At 36.8% G+C, this 16577-nt stretch overlaps 1 protein-coding gene across 1 annotated transcript in view; it reads left to right on the top strand.

The window, feature by feature from the left end:
• LOC145678625 (tryptase alpha/beta-1-like) overlaps positions 1-16577 on the top strand; it is a 108244-nt gene that overhangs the window by 39312 nt on the left and 52355 nt on the right. The window contains exon 2 of the mRNA XM_081748981.1: positions 7863-8020. Within this exon, the coding sequence (XP_081605107.1) occupies positions 7910-8020 (111 nt within the window). The 5' untranslated portion in view covers positions 7863-7909. The remainder of the gene's footprint in view (positions 1-7862; positions 8021-16577) is intronic.

Below are 16577 nucleotides of genomic sequence, written 5' to 3'. Positions count from 1 at the left end.
ATACCTGACACTTATGAAACACTTCCATAGGATATAAGAAAGATAAAATTATGTACACTAGCCATATTTCTTTTTACCCCACCTCCCCAACTATACATTATTTCTTAACATCAAGTTGAAAAAAAAAAAAAAAAACAGCCAACAATCTCAACTATGCCAAAGTGCAAGCCACAATGAAAACTCTACTACATTTACAAGAGACCAAAGCGAATGCAAGGACACCATATATCTCTTTTCTCCTTCTGATGTCCTGTAGAAACCAACAAGGAAGCGAATTCAAGTCCGAAAAAAATATGATTTATCTTGAACCATTTTATGTGAGAGTTAACATAAAACACTAAATATTGTTTAATATCTACAATACACATTTTACTTACTTAAGATCCATCCGAGCTTCCAGTTCTCACATTGGCAAAACCAAATCATGAGCTTCGACCAGAAACCGAAAGAATACATCAATGAACAATGGATTGCCTCGACACATTAAGAAGGAATCCAACAACAATAGCCTAATTAGGTTGTAACGTTAACTATGGTGTCTAACGTTAAGTCAAATCAAGTTTTTTAAACTTATCGAGTTTTTAATAATTGCCACGTTACTTTTCAGGTAAACAATCTGCTCTGTTTCATTTCTCTTTCTTTCTCTCTCTCTCCCTCACACACATTCTTCTTATAATGGCCATGCTAGTTTACGTATCTGCTAATAATAGTTGATTTTCATTAAACTTGTAATCTCTGATCATTTGTTATAACTTGATTCATGTACTTGCTAGATGTCAATAATGTGTTCTTTTCTCAGGAAAAAAGAAAATAAGAATTATCACATATATTAGCATGTTTTATTTTTCCTTCCAGAATTTGTTTCCTATATCACCAGAGGAGAAATCACGGACACAACTTTACCACTCCACACTTATGAAGAAATAATCTGAAAATGAATGTACACTAGCATAAACAAAAATATTTTGTTAAAATATATGTTGTTTCAAAAAAGTCCTGTAATTTATTCCACATACTGAAATTTAAATTGTGTTTCTGAAACAAATTTTATCAGTAAAAAAGATGCATGTACTGAAATTCGAATTCAATTTACTTTTTTCTGAATCACAGTTTACCGGGAAAAATGTCCATGTGAACTAAAATTTTAGAAACAGAATATTTTGAACTTCGCTGTTTTACGAAATTTTGAAATTGAAAAACAATGGTTCAGATTTTTAATTCAGAAAATTACAAAACTATTTTTTTTCGTTACGAAAAAATCGGCACTAAAATTTCAAAAACTGAATTTTCTGAAAACTAAAATTTTGTTCAAAAAATCTGTTTCAGAATTTTTAAAGTTTTCATTTGAAAATTTTCAAGAAGAAACTTGTGTAAGAAAAAAGTTTGAAACAAAATTCTGTTTTCAGTCTTTTTTTTTTTTTTTAATCAAAACTAACTTTTCGTCACGATAAACATAACTACTCCCACCCACCAAATGAAATGATTCATCCTGATAAAAAAATATATTTGTGTTGGCAACTGAAACATCGCGCAAACACTGTTAACTACTTCTTAGTGATTCATTGCTCTAGTGTCACTAAGGCGTTGACTTATAGCTTAATGTAAAATCCGAACGATGTGAGCACTGCTAAGTTCGAACTTAATTTTCTAACAACAATAAAATATTTTGAACAAACTAATAGCATTCATTAGGTTCTGGTAAGCACTCCACCTTTAAATACAGAAAAGTAAATAATAATGCCATGTTTGTAATTCTTTTCGCGTTTTAAATCACATTGACTAACAAAACGCCTAGCATTGCAATATAAGTCATGCAGTATCAGCAAACTATATGAATGGTTTCCTTCGTCACACGTTAATAACCAAAAAGAAATGATGATTCATATGTTAGTCGTACAAGCAAAACAGAGATAAATAGTGAAAGATGATGTGTAAATACGTTAATTTAGGTACCAATAGAACAAGACAAATTTTAAAAAAAAGTAATCGTAATGTTATTTTAATTAAATGATTACGCTCCTTTCCAACACCATAGTTATACGAGACAAGAACCCAAGGGCGCCAATTTCTCCGTAAATTTGGGAGGTCCATTTAGATGCAGATTATATATAAGTATGAGGATTTTAAGACAAATTGCATTCAAATTATGTCAAATATTGTATATTCATAAATACAATAAAGGGCCCACATGAGCTTTGGGGGGAGGCTCGGGCCCCTCGGCCCCAGGATCGGCGCCCTTGGAAGAACCTATAGCATAACGTGAGAAGTGCTCTGGCAGGAAATCGAACTAGGACTTTTCAAAAGCTATCATCAGCAATCGAACCTAGGGACCTTCCTTTGTGTCCATATCCAGGAACCTTATTATTTAGTACCAATTAAGTGGCCCCTCGTAGCGTAGTCGCTAACGGTTTCGCCTTCGGTCTCGGGTTCGATTCCCGGTGGGGCACTCGGTCGAAAAAGTGTAAAGCTTTCTCAGGCCAGCCATTCGGAATGAGATTTTCTTGGTTTTTCCTCATTCACACCAGGCAAATGCCGAGATGGCACTTAACATATAGGTCTCAGGCCACTTCCTTCCTTCCCTTTCCTCGGATAGTGTGCTCGCCGAGGGACGTCATCCCTCAAAACGTGACGGGCTAACATGGCTATAGATGACGAAAGAACAGGAATCTACAATCCTAATCCTAATTTAGTATCAATTTAGGGTCCTATATAGATGTTACACTGCCAAATTCCTTGACCTCATCATCTCCCAATATTAATTTTCGATAATATTGTACCTATAAAAGGAAACAAGATGAATCGACCAAATTTTCTGATGGTTCTAAACCATGGCAATTTCCAAATTTTAATGTAGGCCTAGGGATAGGTCTACACACTCCTCCCGAAAATTTAGAGGAATGCATAATGTACTCATGTTCTATGGGTACCCTTATACTGATCCTAACACGTAATAAACTCTCATTAAAGAAAAGATTTCATGAGGTCAATAACCTTTCATTTGGGCAATTTTTACGCATGAAGTGAAACGAAATGGATCACGAGGTACATACTATCTTTTTATGCTAGCATAACAAATTTTAAAATTTGAAGATTTCCAAAATTTAAGTTTAGAACTGATTTATACCTCCCAACATTTTAGAGGGAGGGGGTGTAAATGTATCCCATGTCCTGGACTTTTATATTAAGTGGGGGTCACGGTGGGTCAGTGGTAGAGCGTTCACTTCCGGTACTTGGGGTCCCTGGTTCGATCTCAGCTCGCGCCGTGTGGACTTTGTGGTGGACAAACACGTGCTCGTGGGTTTTTTCGGGGTTCTCCCGTTTCCTCCCGTTTTCTTCATTCCACTATTTCACTCATCTCTCATAATCACCATCTCCTTTAGCCTAACCGGCAGTAAGCGTGCGACGTAAAACAAAGATTTCATTTCATTTTTCTTATATTAATTGATAATGTAATATACCATAATTTGAGAGGAAGATCCTTGATGTCAAAAACCTTTCATATTGGTAATTTTCTACCCATAAAGGGAACGAGATGAATCACTGCAGTATTTTACTACCATAACAAATTTAAAAATTTGGTAATTTCCAAAATTTAAGGGTGAATCGATACATTCCCTCCCAGGCCTTTAAGGCATATCTATCGTGAACCCCTATACTCATCCATAACGTAATAAACCATCCTTTAAGATCCTTAAGGTGAAAAACCTTCCATTTTGGCAATTTTATATCCATGAAAAGGAACTAGATGGATTACGAGGTGCATACCATGGTCCTGTACTATACTACCACCCTTAATTTCCAAATTTAAGGGTGGGCTATACACCCCTCCAGGAAGTGCCTTAATGTACCCCTGTCCTGGAACTCTATACTGATTCATAATGTAATAAGACGCCATCATATGGTATAGAATAGGTAAAAATTTCGGAAATGTACATTTTTCGTAACACCATAGAAGGGAACGAGATGGAATTCCAAACTTCTAGAAGTATATGTCATGGTTCTATACGCCTCTCCTGAGGTGATTCAACATATCCATTACTAAAGAGGTGGTCCTATACATTCCTGGATCATAGCCCATGGGTCAGGGACACAAAACTGTCCTGAACCGACTCTCATATTACTCATGTACTACCTGCAATGTCTGATTCTGATATATACCGCTACTGTGTAGGCAAACTACAAGTGACCATTTAATTGCAAGTGCCGCGGTGGCTCAGTGGTAGAGCGTCCACCTCTGCTGCATGGCGTCCCGGTTTCAGACCCTGCTCCCGCCAAGTGAACTTTGTGGTGGACAAACACCTTGTGCGTGGGTTTCTTCGGGGTTCTCCCGTTTCCTCCCACTTTCTTCATTCCACCATTTCGTTCATTTCTCATCTTCACCGTCTCCTTCAGCCTAGCCGGCATAATCGTGGGACGTAAAACTCAAAAAATTCATTTTTTATTTCATTGCAATTTAGCCTTTGATGCGAGCGGTCCCGGGTTCGATTCCCGTTGGGGCACTCGGTCGAAAAAGTGAAAACGCTTTTTCAGGCCAGCCACCCTGAATGAGGTTTTCCTGGTTTTCCTCATTCACACCAGGCAAATGCCGGGGTGGTACCTAACTTCTAAGTCATCCTTCCTTTCCCAATCCTTTCTTCCTTCCCTTTCCTCGGATTGTGTGCTCGCCGAGGGACGTCATCCCTCAAAAACATGAAGGGCTAAATGACCTTAGATGCCGAAAGCCCAGAAATCTAAATCCTAAATCTCTTAATTGCAATTTAAAAACTTCAGTTTAAATTATTTTCAAATAGGACAAGGTAATCATATTTAGATTTTAGTTATAGCATTTGTGTATACACCTGCGGTAATATATTGCGGCGATATAATTGTAACTTTAACTGTTTCAATTTAATTATTATTTTAAAATGTACAAATGATGATATTGAACAGAACATGAACATGTTTTACTGTTTATTATTAGTGCAAGGAAAGAATTAGAGCTTTTAATTAATTTTAAATTATAGTATAGTTAATGCTTGGAGTCAATAAATAATTTTAAAAAATCAAATAATGGTTTCCAGGTCTTCCATGGTTTCTATGTGAGAAACTTGAGAGCGCATAATCGTTGAGCACAGAAATTTCTGGACTACAAGGAATGTTCAGAAAACATTAGTTTAAAAGTAGCGTTTTGTGAACATACAATGGATCATTTTTCGAAATTGTCACATTTATAATTAGTATGTGTGTCATTCTTAGGAGTATGTGTGTGTATCACTGTTTATTTTTTCACATGCTGTAAGTAAATGCTGATAAATAATTCTATCCTGTAAATAAATAAATAAACAATTTCTTCCAGAACAACAAAAAGCTATATATCAATTGTTATTGGCAACGAATGCCATTTTGGCAGGTTTTAACGTCATAAAAATGGGTTTTTATAGATTTTCTTAAACTATTAATGATACTACACCCGTCAAGTATCTCATTCTGTTCAGCGCGATTTGATCTATCGATTGATGTGGATCTTTTCACAATATTATAGGTTAACAAAAGTTAAAGTTTTAGAGTTAAAGATAAGTTCTAGTTATAAGTTTATTATCCACTCAGTGTAGTGCCGTCTCGCTAATATCATAATGGAAAGTCACCATTAGTTTCATCTCGTGGTTATCGTACAACATCAATTTTGAGGTTTATAAATATATGTTTTTCTCTTTCTCAATAACTACGCTTGAGAATTTACGCTCTCGCATATCATTTTTTTTTTCAGCTAATTGTGATCTATTGATTGACATATACACAGCTACTTATTAACCTAATGGAAACCTGGAGTTGGATATACGCGAGATGTCTGGCAACTGTCAGACACCGACCGCAACGCAGGCCAATTAGAATATTAGAGCAAACACTGTACTATAGTGCTGCCAAAATGTCTTGAGCCGTGGCAAAAATGCGAACTGAAGCTCACTCTCGACACACCCATTCGTTGAACCAATAAGGATTCAGCTGTTGCTAAGCGAGAGAGCCTTAGCGAAAGGCAGTGGAATTCCTTCAGCCGATAGCAGCGCTTGGAACCGAAGACTAGGTGTCAAGTCAATGTGGTATATCTTTAGGTGAAGAGCAGTAGAATGGCAGTGCGCATGTGAACTGAGCACACGGTGCTAGTATAAAATGCGCGATCTTTCTGATTTACAAATTACGTATATTGTTGGCGCACGGTTCTGTGGTTCGAGCGTGACTAAAATAGCAATTATTTTGAATGTGTCCCGAGGGACAATGTTCAGGGTGATGAACCACAAAACTCACGGCAAAACACATTTGTGAAGAGGAACAACGGCCAGAAGAAAACTCTCAATGATAGTTCCTACCGAGCATTAAACCGAATAATCATTCAGAACTCTCATGTGATTGTGGCGCAAGTGATGGAGGAACTCAACCTATACCTCCCACGGCTTGTGTCAACAATCATAGCCCACTGTGCATTTCATAACACCAATGGTGCCGCAGACATGTAACATGTACAGTCAGCAGCAAAAAATTTGCAATATGAGCATGTAAGATAATTGTGAAACGACGAAGTCTTTTGCTCCGAAATAAGTGTGCAAGGGAGGACGACAAGGTTTCTCCTGGCCTGATTCGTGTCACTTAGATTTTATGTTGATTCCCTGCACTGTTAGGCGTAGTTTCACAATAAACTTACATGCTCATGTTGCAGGTTTTTTGCTGCGGACTGTACCACTGATGACTGGAAACGTATGATACGGTCGGACTGGTCATCATTCACCTTATTTCAAACCATGGACCGTGTTTATCTGTGGCGGACGCCCAGAAAAGTGTATGATCCGCAGTGTCTCCGTACAACTGTGAAACATGTTGCGGCTCTGTGATGCTCTGGGCTACAATATCCTGGTTTTCAGTGAGTCATGTGCTTACGCTTACTGGTCATGTCACTGCTCGTGATTACAAGGGCGCCGATTTCTCTGTAAATTTGGGGTGGGGCATTCAGATCCAGAAAGCATATATGAGGATTTTAAAACAAATTGCATTCAAATTATGCCAAATATTGTAAATTTACAAATAGAGTAAAGGGGCCCACATGAGCTCTGGGGTCCCCCGGGTCCCCTCGCTCCCCAGTATCGGCGCCCTTGCGTGATTATGCCGCCATATTGGGGGACCATGTTCAATTATATGATCCAGATGTTGTTTCCAGGCTATGGCGTCATATTCTGGGATGATAATGTGTCCATTTACACTCCTAGAGCTGTTGTGACGTTTTTTGAGGAACATCAAGATGAACACCTCTCTTGGTCCATCCAATCCTCGGATTGAACATAATTGAACATCTATTGGAGACACGAATCCAGTCATTAATCTGGTTAAGTTGTAACTTTTCAGGTGATTCCATTAAATTGATAAGTATCTGTATCTTACATGTGTACAATTTTTTCCCCGTTGAATATTAAAATCGTAGAATTATTTAGTTTTTTTTTTTATTTTTGTAAAAACAAAGTAAAAATGATGGGAATTTCGTTAACTTAGTTATTAATATTGAATGGCATATTAAAAAGACAGAGACACAGCGAGGAGCATGAAGTTTTCTTTCTTTAAATAGTCTGATGTGATCAGTGATGTATTGCTAGAATTTTAGCTAAGTATGTGCTCAACGATTTTCAGAAATATATCGTACATCCACCCTTATACCTTCCATTGCACTCTTGATTTAAACTGAATATGCTCAACTATAAAAATACTGTATTGAATAGATATACACCGTATACTCCCCGTGTGCCCTCCACACTAATACATCTCTAAATATAATCATTAATCATATATAATCATGAAAAGAGAAAAAATATTACTGTGTTTGTTTTCCAATTCTCTTCCAGACTGTGGAGTTAGCAGGTTTTTCAATCATCGCCAACCCCGATGGACAATGAGCAATAGCCGAAGGAGCCACATGCTATTACTTGACACAACGCGAATGCCAGGAAGAGGAAGAGTTGTCAATGGAAAAGAGAGCCCGCGAGGAGCTTGGCCATGGCAGGTAAGAGTATGTATTAAAACAGACAATCCACGTTCTCTTTTTAGGTCTTTTTTGGGGATTTTACAATTATAATTTCCCAATTACAATATAACGTCAATTATCCAAATAGACTGAAATAGTGATGATGTCACTTCCTTTCCGTTACCATGGTGATTGCCATATTTTTACTGTAGAATCGAGTGAAACGAAGTGTATTGTGAAGTCTAGCATAAACAAGAATAATGTATGTAACATTACCCACAATTATAGAGTATTTTGTAAACGAAATGCAGATGATTGGAAAAAGTATAGATTAAGAATATGGGAGAGACTATTTGGAAAATTTGAGTAACATTAGTCACAAAGAAACAGTACCGTCTGAAGAACATAATTTCTACAGGCAGTGGAAATCGCATAATTAATGTAAGCGCTATTACAATGTAATCTACGCAAGAATAAGTAATTATACACATTTCAAACTCAAACATGCGGATTGATAGACTGTTGGCACAAAAGAAAAGTACAAGTATCTAATCTTTAAAAGGAAGAATGATTATCTAGTTTTAGAAATTTACAACTTCCACCTATAGTCCAGAGCAATTACGGCAAAAATTGAACGTGCGTAGTCCTGCCCCCCCCCCACCATCACGCAATTCTTCGAAAACCATTTCAATCGTTTGTACTTCGTTTGACCAAACCTAGACTTTGAAATGAAAAGATGAAACCTGTTAGAATATGTTCTATGTACTGGTCTTATTACCCTGCAAAGAATCCCAAAAAATCCAGTTGCGAGTTTTCCGCCATTTTGAATAAATAATCCGGCATCTTGGATTTCTCACATGCACTTAGTTTATGCCACATGACTTCTAAACTAATTAACGTAGAAGAATTATTCTTTCTTTATTATACTTCTAATATTATAGGCAATGTAACAAGTTATTATCACTTTTCTCCAAGTAACCACTTTTGCATAACTTTAGGATAAAATGAAAAATTGTGATTTGTATTAGGGGACATATTCTTTTCATTGCCTTATATAACTTAACAGAATAGAACTACGAAAAAAGTGCTTGAATAAAAGTTCTTGAGAATTTCATAAGCCTTAAAACGATGTATATATTGTCACTATACATATACATATAATGTCACTATACATATAGCGTAATGAAGCTTCAAACTTCATCGGACTGGGCACAATTTTTGTAGAAACATATAGATGAATCATTTAACATGAAGAAAAAGATATTTAGTGATTTCAGACGGCTTTTCATTGCAATTTCCGGAAAGTATAAACAGATTTGAAAGGCCGGCTAGTTTAATAAATACTTCCTAAAACAGTGGTGTCGCCAGGGGTGCGCAAGAACCATGAAAATAGACTTTTGTATTTTTGTATGTAGGCCTTGTGTCCATTGAAATTAGTGTTTGAGATAAACTTTTAAACAGAAGATGAAATCTATTGAAATATATTTTACTGATGTTGTTATCGCGCAAAAAATCCAGTTGCAGGTTTTCCGCCTTTTTGAATAAATAGTCACAGTCGAGTGCAATTACAACAAAAATCGATCAAATTTAGTTTTTTTTTTTAAATAAACCTGTTAAAATATGTTCTATGTATTGATATTATACTAAAATAGTCGAAAAACTCTGGTTGCTGGTTTTCCGCCATTTGTGCGGCCAATTATGTGAACAATATGTGCGGTATATCACAAAATACTATGGTAAATAATGTGTTGTTTTTTATTATTATGATGGTGGACCCAGCGTAAAGGATATAGAACACTGGGCATGAACAAAGAAACTATGAATACGCGTAATCGTTGATAATAACATTCACATTCGTTTATCTCAACATAAATTTCTTTTTAACTCAAAAAACAAATCCGAATTGCTATCACTTCTGACAAAATATTTCGAGAAATCTTGTTGTACCGTACATTAATCGCCTGTCGATGCAGATACATTAGTTGTGTCAATTCCAACAATTCTTGCAAAATCTATCTCGTCAGTAATAGTGGAAGAAGATTAAGATATTTTGGTTCTGATGATAGCACTGGCAACAGCTGAGACTTGCACTTTATTCCTGTCTCGAAGCCATCACATAAGATATACAGCACAGCAGTACCAAACTTTAGAGAGCATCGGGAGATATGCTGAACTGCATTTTATATCTGTATGCATTCACTGGTTGTGATACAACTTCTGCTCAACAAGGTAAAGGGAAGAAAGTTGTGCACAAAATACTGGGTAAAATGAAGAACTGCGTCGAGAAATGGATGTTTTCAATAACCCAATATCTTCTGCTGATGATAACTCAACATAATCTGCTGATGATGTGGCAGCTGCTGTAGAAAAAATGTCCTTAGCGTTGTATAGATATGTAAAGAAATGAAATCTGGATTGTGCAAGATTCTACATGTACCAAAAGATTGTATCCAAACAATTCATTAGTGACACTTACAACTTAGCAGTACTACCTCCAACTGCAATTGCTGCAAATCCGCATAGTCTCTTTGTGTTCTATCAAGGTCAGCAATGGAAAAATCAAGAGATGACTCCAACTGAATGGGACTGGGGAATTTGTGGTGGTTGCCTTTTTCCTGTAACAACACTTGAACAAACTGCTCCAAAAGATTTGTTAGCATGCAACTGCCAGACGAACTGCGGAAACAATTGTGGGTGCAAAAGAAGAGGGCTAGATTGTGCATCATTTTGTGGTCAGTGTAGTGGACATGGATATGGTAGTAGCACTACTTTAATTGAAGATGCAAATGAAGGAAGTGATGATGAAGCTGTCACCAAAACCAACTTGTTTCAGCTGGAAATTAACGAAAACTGTGGACATTCAACTGCAAAACATCAAAAGAATTAAGTCTCAAAGTATACTAGTATATTTAGAACTTTTGTTTTAGTTCATTTATCATTGCAAGGCTTTTTACGGTGCCATATACACTGATCAGCAGTTGAATTAGAAACAGCAGAACAGTTGCAGAAAAAGCCCTGCAGAGGCTCCACTAGTGCATGTGAATGAAACGCGAAAGAACTGTTGCCGTTTATTCCTCTCTCGGTATCCGTGTCAGTGCAGTGTGTGATGAGCAGACGGAGGACCTGAGTGCACTTAACCGTGGTCAAATGTAGGGGTCAGATGACTGGGTGGCTCGATTTCGAAAGTGGCTGCGACACTCGGATATTAAAAAGCAACTTTGTCAAGGGTGTATCGTGAGTACCTGGCTTCCGGTAAAACCGCACCCACATGGGCAAATTGCCGCGGTCAGGGCCATGTCAATGATAAGTGTAGACGCCAAGTGGTCCGCATCGTAACAGCCGATAGACGGACCACAGTGCGTCAAATCGCGGAGTGGTTCAATGCAAGACAACAACGCCGTGTCAGAAGTCACACAATTCCCAACCATCTGCTCGCCATGGAATACAGAAACCATCGGCCCACGCGATTATCTCTTCTAACAGTACAAACAGGAAACAGCATCTAGCATGGGCAAAGAAACACCACCACTGGACCGTGGAAATGTGGAAAAACATTGACTGAACAGATGAGTCACATTTCATACTGTTACTAGCCGATGGACAGGTAAGAGTGCGTCGCCAAGCGCACGAGGCAATGGATCCATCGTGAACTGTGCAGGCCGGTGGTGGTGGTATTTTCGTCTGGGGCATGTTTCCGTGAACTGAAATGGGTCCTCTAACTCATGTAACAGTCAATCACAGGTAAACGCTACTGCGATCATCTGGACGACCATGTCATGCCATTTGCTAGGCTGTCACATCCAGGTGGTGTCCGCATCTTACAGCAGGACAATGCACCGGACCACCGCTCTAGGATGGCAGAAAAAACTGGTTTGATGAGCACTTCTCTGATCTGGCAACACTTCCTTGGCTATCACGGTCACCGAACTTCAATCTGATCTAGCACATCTACGCGCCATGGAACGACACCTTCGGCTGTGGACCCTCTTCTGACTAACCTGCAGGCTCTGTAGGAGACTTTGCAGTAGATATGGATTGAGATGCCACAACAGCACTTCAGGCGTCTCGTGGAGTTTGTGTTGCGGCGGATACCCGCCGTTATCAGAGCGAAATTTGGTGCTACACGGTATTGGGTAGGTGTTTATAATTCAACTGGTGATCAGTGTATATTGTCTTCCTATTTATAACTAATAATTTTAAATTTAACAGATTAGGAGATGCGCAGAAGACTCTAAGCAAAATTATAAATCTGGTGCTTATGGGGGCTACTTACTTAAATAGTGAAAAGCATGAAACAGGACATGATGGTATTTGCTATAAATCGGATACAAAATGCATCTCAAATAATTCCAGTAAGTGTATTTTCCTTCATTTTTAATAATTAATCCCTTGTTTACATCACCATTTTTATGTTTTCCTAAAGTTATATTTTCAAACATTAATAAATCAAAATTTAAAAGTACACTGAACTATTGGCAACGCGGAGAAAAGTGGTAACTTATTATACTATTAGAAGTATAATAACGAAAGTATGAAACTTTAAGTTAATTGGCTTATTAGCTATAAGGCAAAAACTACGTCCTGGGGAAATTTTCAAAATGTCGTACCGCTTATTAAAAATGGCGGAAAACCAGCAACCAGAGTTTTGAGACTGTTTTAGTATAATATCAATACATAGAACATATTCTAACAGGTTTAATCTTTTTTTTAAAAAAAAAAAAACTGTTTGATCGCACTGTTGTAATTGTACTGGACTAGGACTACTTATTCAAAAAGGCGGAAAACTTGCAACTGGATTTTTTGCGGGATAACAACATCAGTAAAATATATTTCAATAGATTTCATCTTCTGTTTAAAAGTTTATCTCAAATACTAATTTCAAGGGACACATAGGCCTACATACAAAAAGTACAAAAGTCTATTTTCATGGTTCTTGCGCACCCCTGGCGACACCACTGTTTAGGAAGTATTTATTAAACTAGCCGGACTTTCAAATCTGTTTATACTTACCAGAAATTGCAATGAAAAGCCGTCTGAAATCACTAAATATCTTTTTCTTCATGTTAAATGATTCATTTATGTGTTTCTACAGAAATTGTGCGCAGTCCGATGAAGTTTGAAGCTTCATTACGCATCTCTGACATTGTATGTAGTGACAATATATACACATCGTTTTAAAGCTTACGAAATTCTCAACAACTTTTATTCAAACACCTTTTTCATAGTTGTACTTTAAGTTGTATGAGGCAATGCAAAGAATATGTCCCCTAATACAAATCACAATTTTTCATTTTATCTTAAAGTTATGCAAAAATGGTTACTCGGAGAAAAGTGATAATAACTTGTTACATTGCCTATAATATTAGAAGTATAATAAAGAAAGAATGATCCTTCTAATTTAATTAGTTTAGAAGTTATGTGGCATAAACTAAGTGCATGTGAGAAATCCAAGATGGCGAACTATTTATTCAAAATGGCGGAAAACCTGCAACTGGCTTTTTTGGGATTTTTATAGGGTAATAAGGCAGGCTCGTGCTGGGATACTAATGAGGGCGGTGGACAAGTCTACTAAAAGGGCGCCCATACAAACGGGAAATATATAATATATATATAATCTTATGTACAGACTTTGAAAGAAAGTATGGGTGTCATTTTATATCAAAATCACCACCAAATTTGTTTAGTATTAACGTAAATAGCTAATTTGTGAAAACCTCGAATGGAAATCCTCTTCAGTAGAGAAAAACTTTATAGTTCCTGTAACAGCGTTTCTGTCAAATAAGAAGATAAATATATCAACAACTTAAAGTAGCTCCATTGCCTATGGACACTGGAGGTTCAGTGCCACGTTTATAAAAGCTCTCCATTGATTTCTGTCCTTAGCCAACTGGACTCAGTTTCTACTTTATGTTCTAATCTCTGCGAGAACCATTTTAATGTTGTCCTCCCATCTGCGCTTCGGTCTTCCTAATAGTCGTTTTCCTATTTGAACTTCCAGGTAGAACTTTGAAAGCGTTTCTAATTTCTTCCATTCTAGCTATATGAGCTGCCCATTTGAGTCTCCTAGACTTGATGACCTTAACAGTGTTTGGTAAACGCATAAATTATTAATTATGCACTTCCTCGTTATGAAGTTTTCGCCATTCCTCATTCCCTTTCCTCTTGGAGTTCGAATCTTGTTTTCAAATATTTTCAGTCTGCGATTTTCCCTCAGAGTCAGTGACCATGTTTCGCAACCTTGCAGCATAACAGGCATGATTATCGTTTTATATTTTAAGCTGCAAAGTCCTCAACAGAATTCGCGACAACAAAAGATTTTTAACTGAACAATAACACGAAAGCCCTGCTTTCAGTTGACATCAAATTTCTTAGTGATTGTGGTTTTGGTCTGTTAATAATCATACTAGATATTTGAAAGTATCCACTTTGTCGAAAGTAAACATTATCTGGTATTTTAACGGATCCATAAAATGCAGTATCACGATCCCGACAAACTTCCATGTATTTAGTTTTCTCTGTATTTACTTCTAAGCCCATATCCCTGCAAGCGTTAATTAAGATTTCTGCATTTCTTTCTATTGTTCTCCTGTCATCCTCTATTAAATTTACATCATCAGCATACGCCATAACCTAGTAAATACAATTCAGCTCTAGGACCTGATTGCTGTCTTTCATTTTTCTTATAGTGTTCTCCAAAACAAAGTTAAATAATAATGGCGACAACGCATCTCCTTGTTTTAGGCCATTCTCAACGTGAGAGCTCGGAAACGAGAATTTCTCTTTTCGAACTTTACTTTGGGATTCATTAAAACATATCTTAATTAATCTAACTTTTTCGGCATTCCAAATTCTGTAAGCATGTTGTTCAATGTTTCCCTCCTACCCGAGTCTAAAGTCAATAACTGATGGGCCAGGATATTATATTCCCATTTATTTTCAAGTATTAGTTGAATGGTAAATATCTGGTCGATATTTGATCGATTTTACCTAAATCCGCTCTCATAATCTCCAATAATTTCATCCGCGTATAGAGTCAATTTTGCTAATAGAATGTTTAAGAGGATTTATTTAATGTTGACGGAAGAGAAATGCCTCAATAATTATTACAATCAGTTTTGTTGCTTTTCTTCTGAACTGGAACAATAATTGATTCTTTTCACTTTTGTGGTAATTCCTCCTTGTTCCAGATAAGAAGAATGAGTTTGTGTATCTTGCTGTACAATTTTTCCCCTCCAGCTAAAGTTGTTAGCCAGAATTTCGTCTACACCCGGAGAGGTGTGTTTCTTTAGTTTTCTAATAGCGATTTCTATTTCTGTCTGGTTATGTTCTGGAATATACGATTATGCTATGTTCATTTCACTTTCTCCACGAACATTAGTTTTTGGCTATATGCTAAGCAAATCGTCAAAGAAATCTTTCTATCTATTTAAGATGCTATCCTTATCAGTGAGAACTAGTCCGTTGGCTTTTTTTAATATATAAGCACGAGGTTGATATGCTTTCTTAAATTCGTTGCTCCTTTTATACATGTCCCGAATGTTTTTGTTTTTGTTTTTTACTATTATCTTCAAGTTAATTAATTTTAGCTTTCAAAACTCACGTTTCTTTGTTCTAAAAATTTTGGAAGCTTTCCGCCAGATGACAATGAAACTTTATGTAGTTATTTCATTCCAATTTTTTAGCCAACGCTGTTTCTTCTATTTTCTCTTTTCTGCTACATTAGTGCATTCCTGGTTGAACCATGGTTTGTTCCTACGTATCTCTGCGTGCCCCAATTTTTCTTTTGCTGAAATTTTAATGTTACCTCTAATTTCAACCAAGTATCCTGAACACTAGTGCATTCCGAACCTTCTGAAATCGAGGATCTATTTGACACTTTAATCTGGCTCAGATCTCACCTGACTCTCCTCAAATTTCTTTAAATTAAACCGCTCCGTTTTCAGATATTGAATATTTCCTTTATTCAACGATAGTCTCTCTCTCTCTTATTATCGCTGCTACCAGGTGGTAATTAGTATCACAATCAGCTCCTCTGAACGACCGAACATTAGTTGTGCTAGATTGTTTTCTTCTGTCTACTAAAACGTGATCAGTTTGGTTATGTGTGTTTCCATCTGATGAAATCAAAGTATATTTATGAATGTCGCGATGTGGGAATTTTGTAATCTTTACGATACGGTTTCTGGATGTTGTAAAGTTCAAGTCTAATGCCGTTGTCACAACCTTTTTTTATGCAGACATTTATTCCCTATAATCGGTTTGAAAATACCCTCTCGTCGTACCTTCGTATTGAAACGACCTAACAGAATTTTCATATGGTATTGCGGGAGATGGTCAAATACTCGTTTTATTCTTTCGTAAATCTGCCCTTTTTATCGTTATCGTTATTTTATGTTGGAGCATGTGCATTTAAAACAAAATATTACACCACCGACCCTTAAGAGAAGTAAAAGAAAATCTATCATTAACAAATTCAATCCATGTAATTGCTAATATTATTCGTTTGTGAGCAGATAGCCCTGTTCCTAGTTGGTAATTTTTAATTCGTTCCCCTTAAAAGAACGTAAAATTTCCCGACTTGACTCCTCCATTTCCT

The sequence above is a fragment of the Thermobia domestica genome, chromosome 2 (assembly GCF_964235325.1).
Source record: "Thermobia domestica chromosome 2, izTheDome1.hap1.1, whole genome shotgun sequence".
Taxonomy (NCBI): Eukaryota; Metazoa; Arthropoda; class Insecta; order Zygentoma; family Lepismatidae; genus Thermobia; species Thermobia domestica.
Note: the sequence above shows the minus strand (reverse complement) of the source record. Positions and strands in the feature narration are given on the sequence as shown.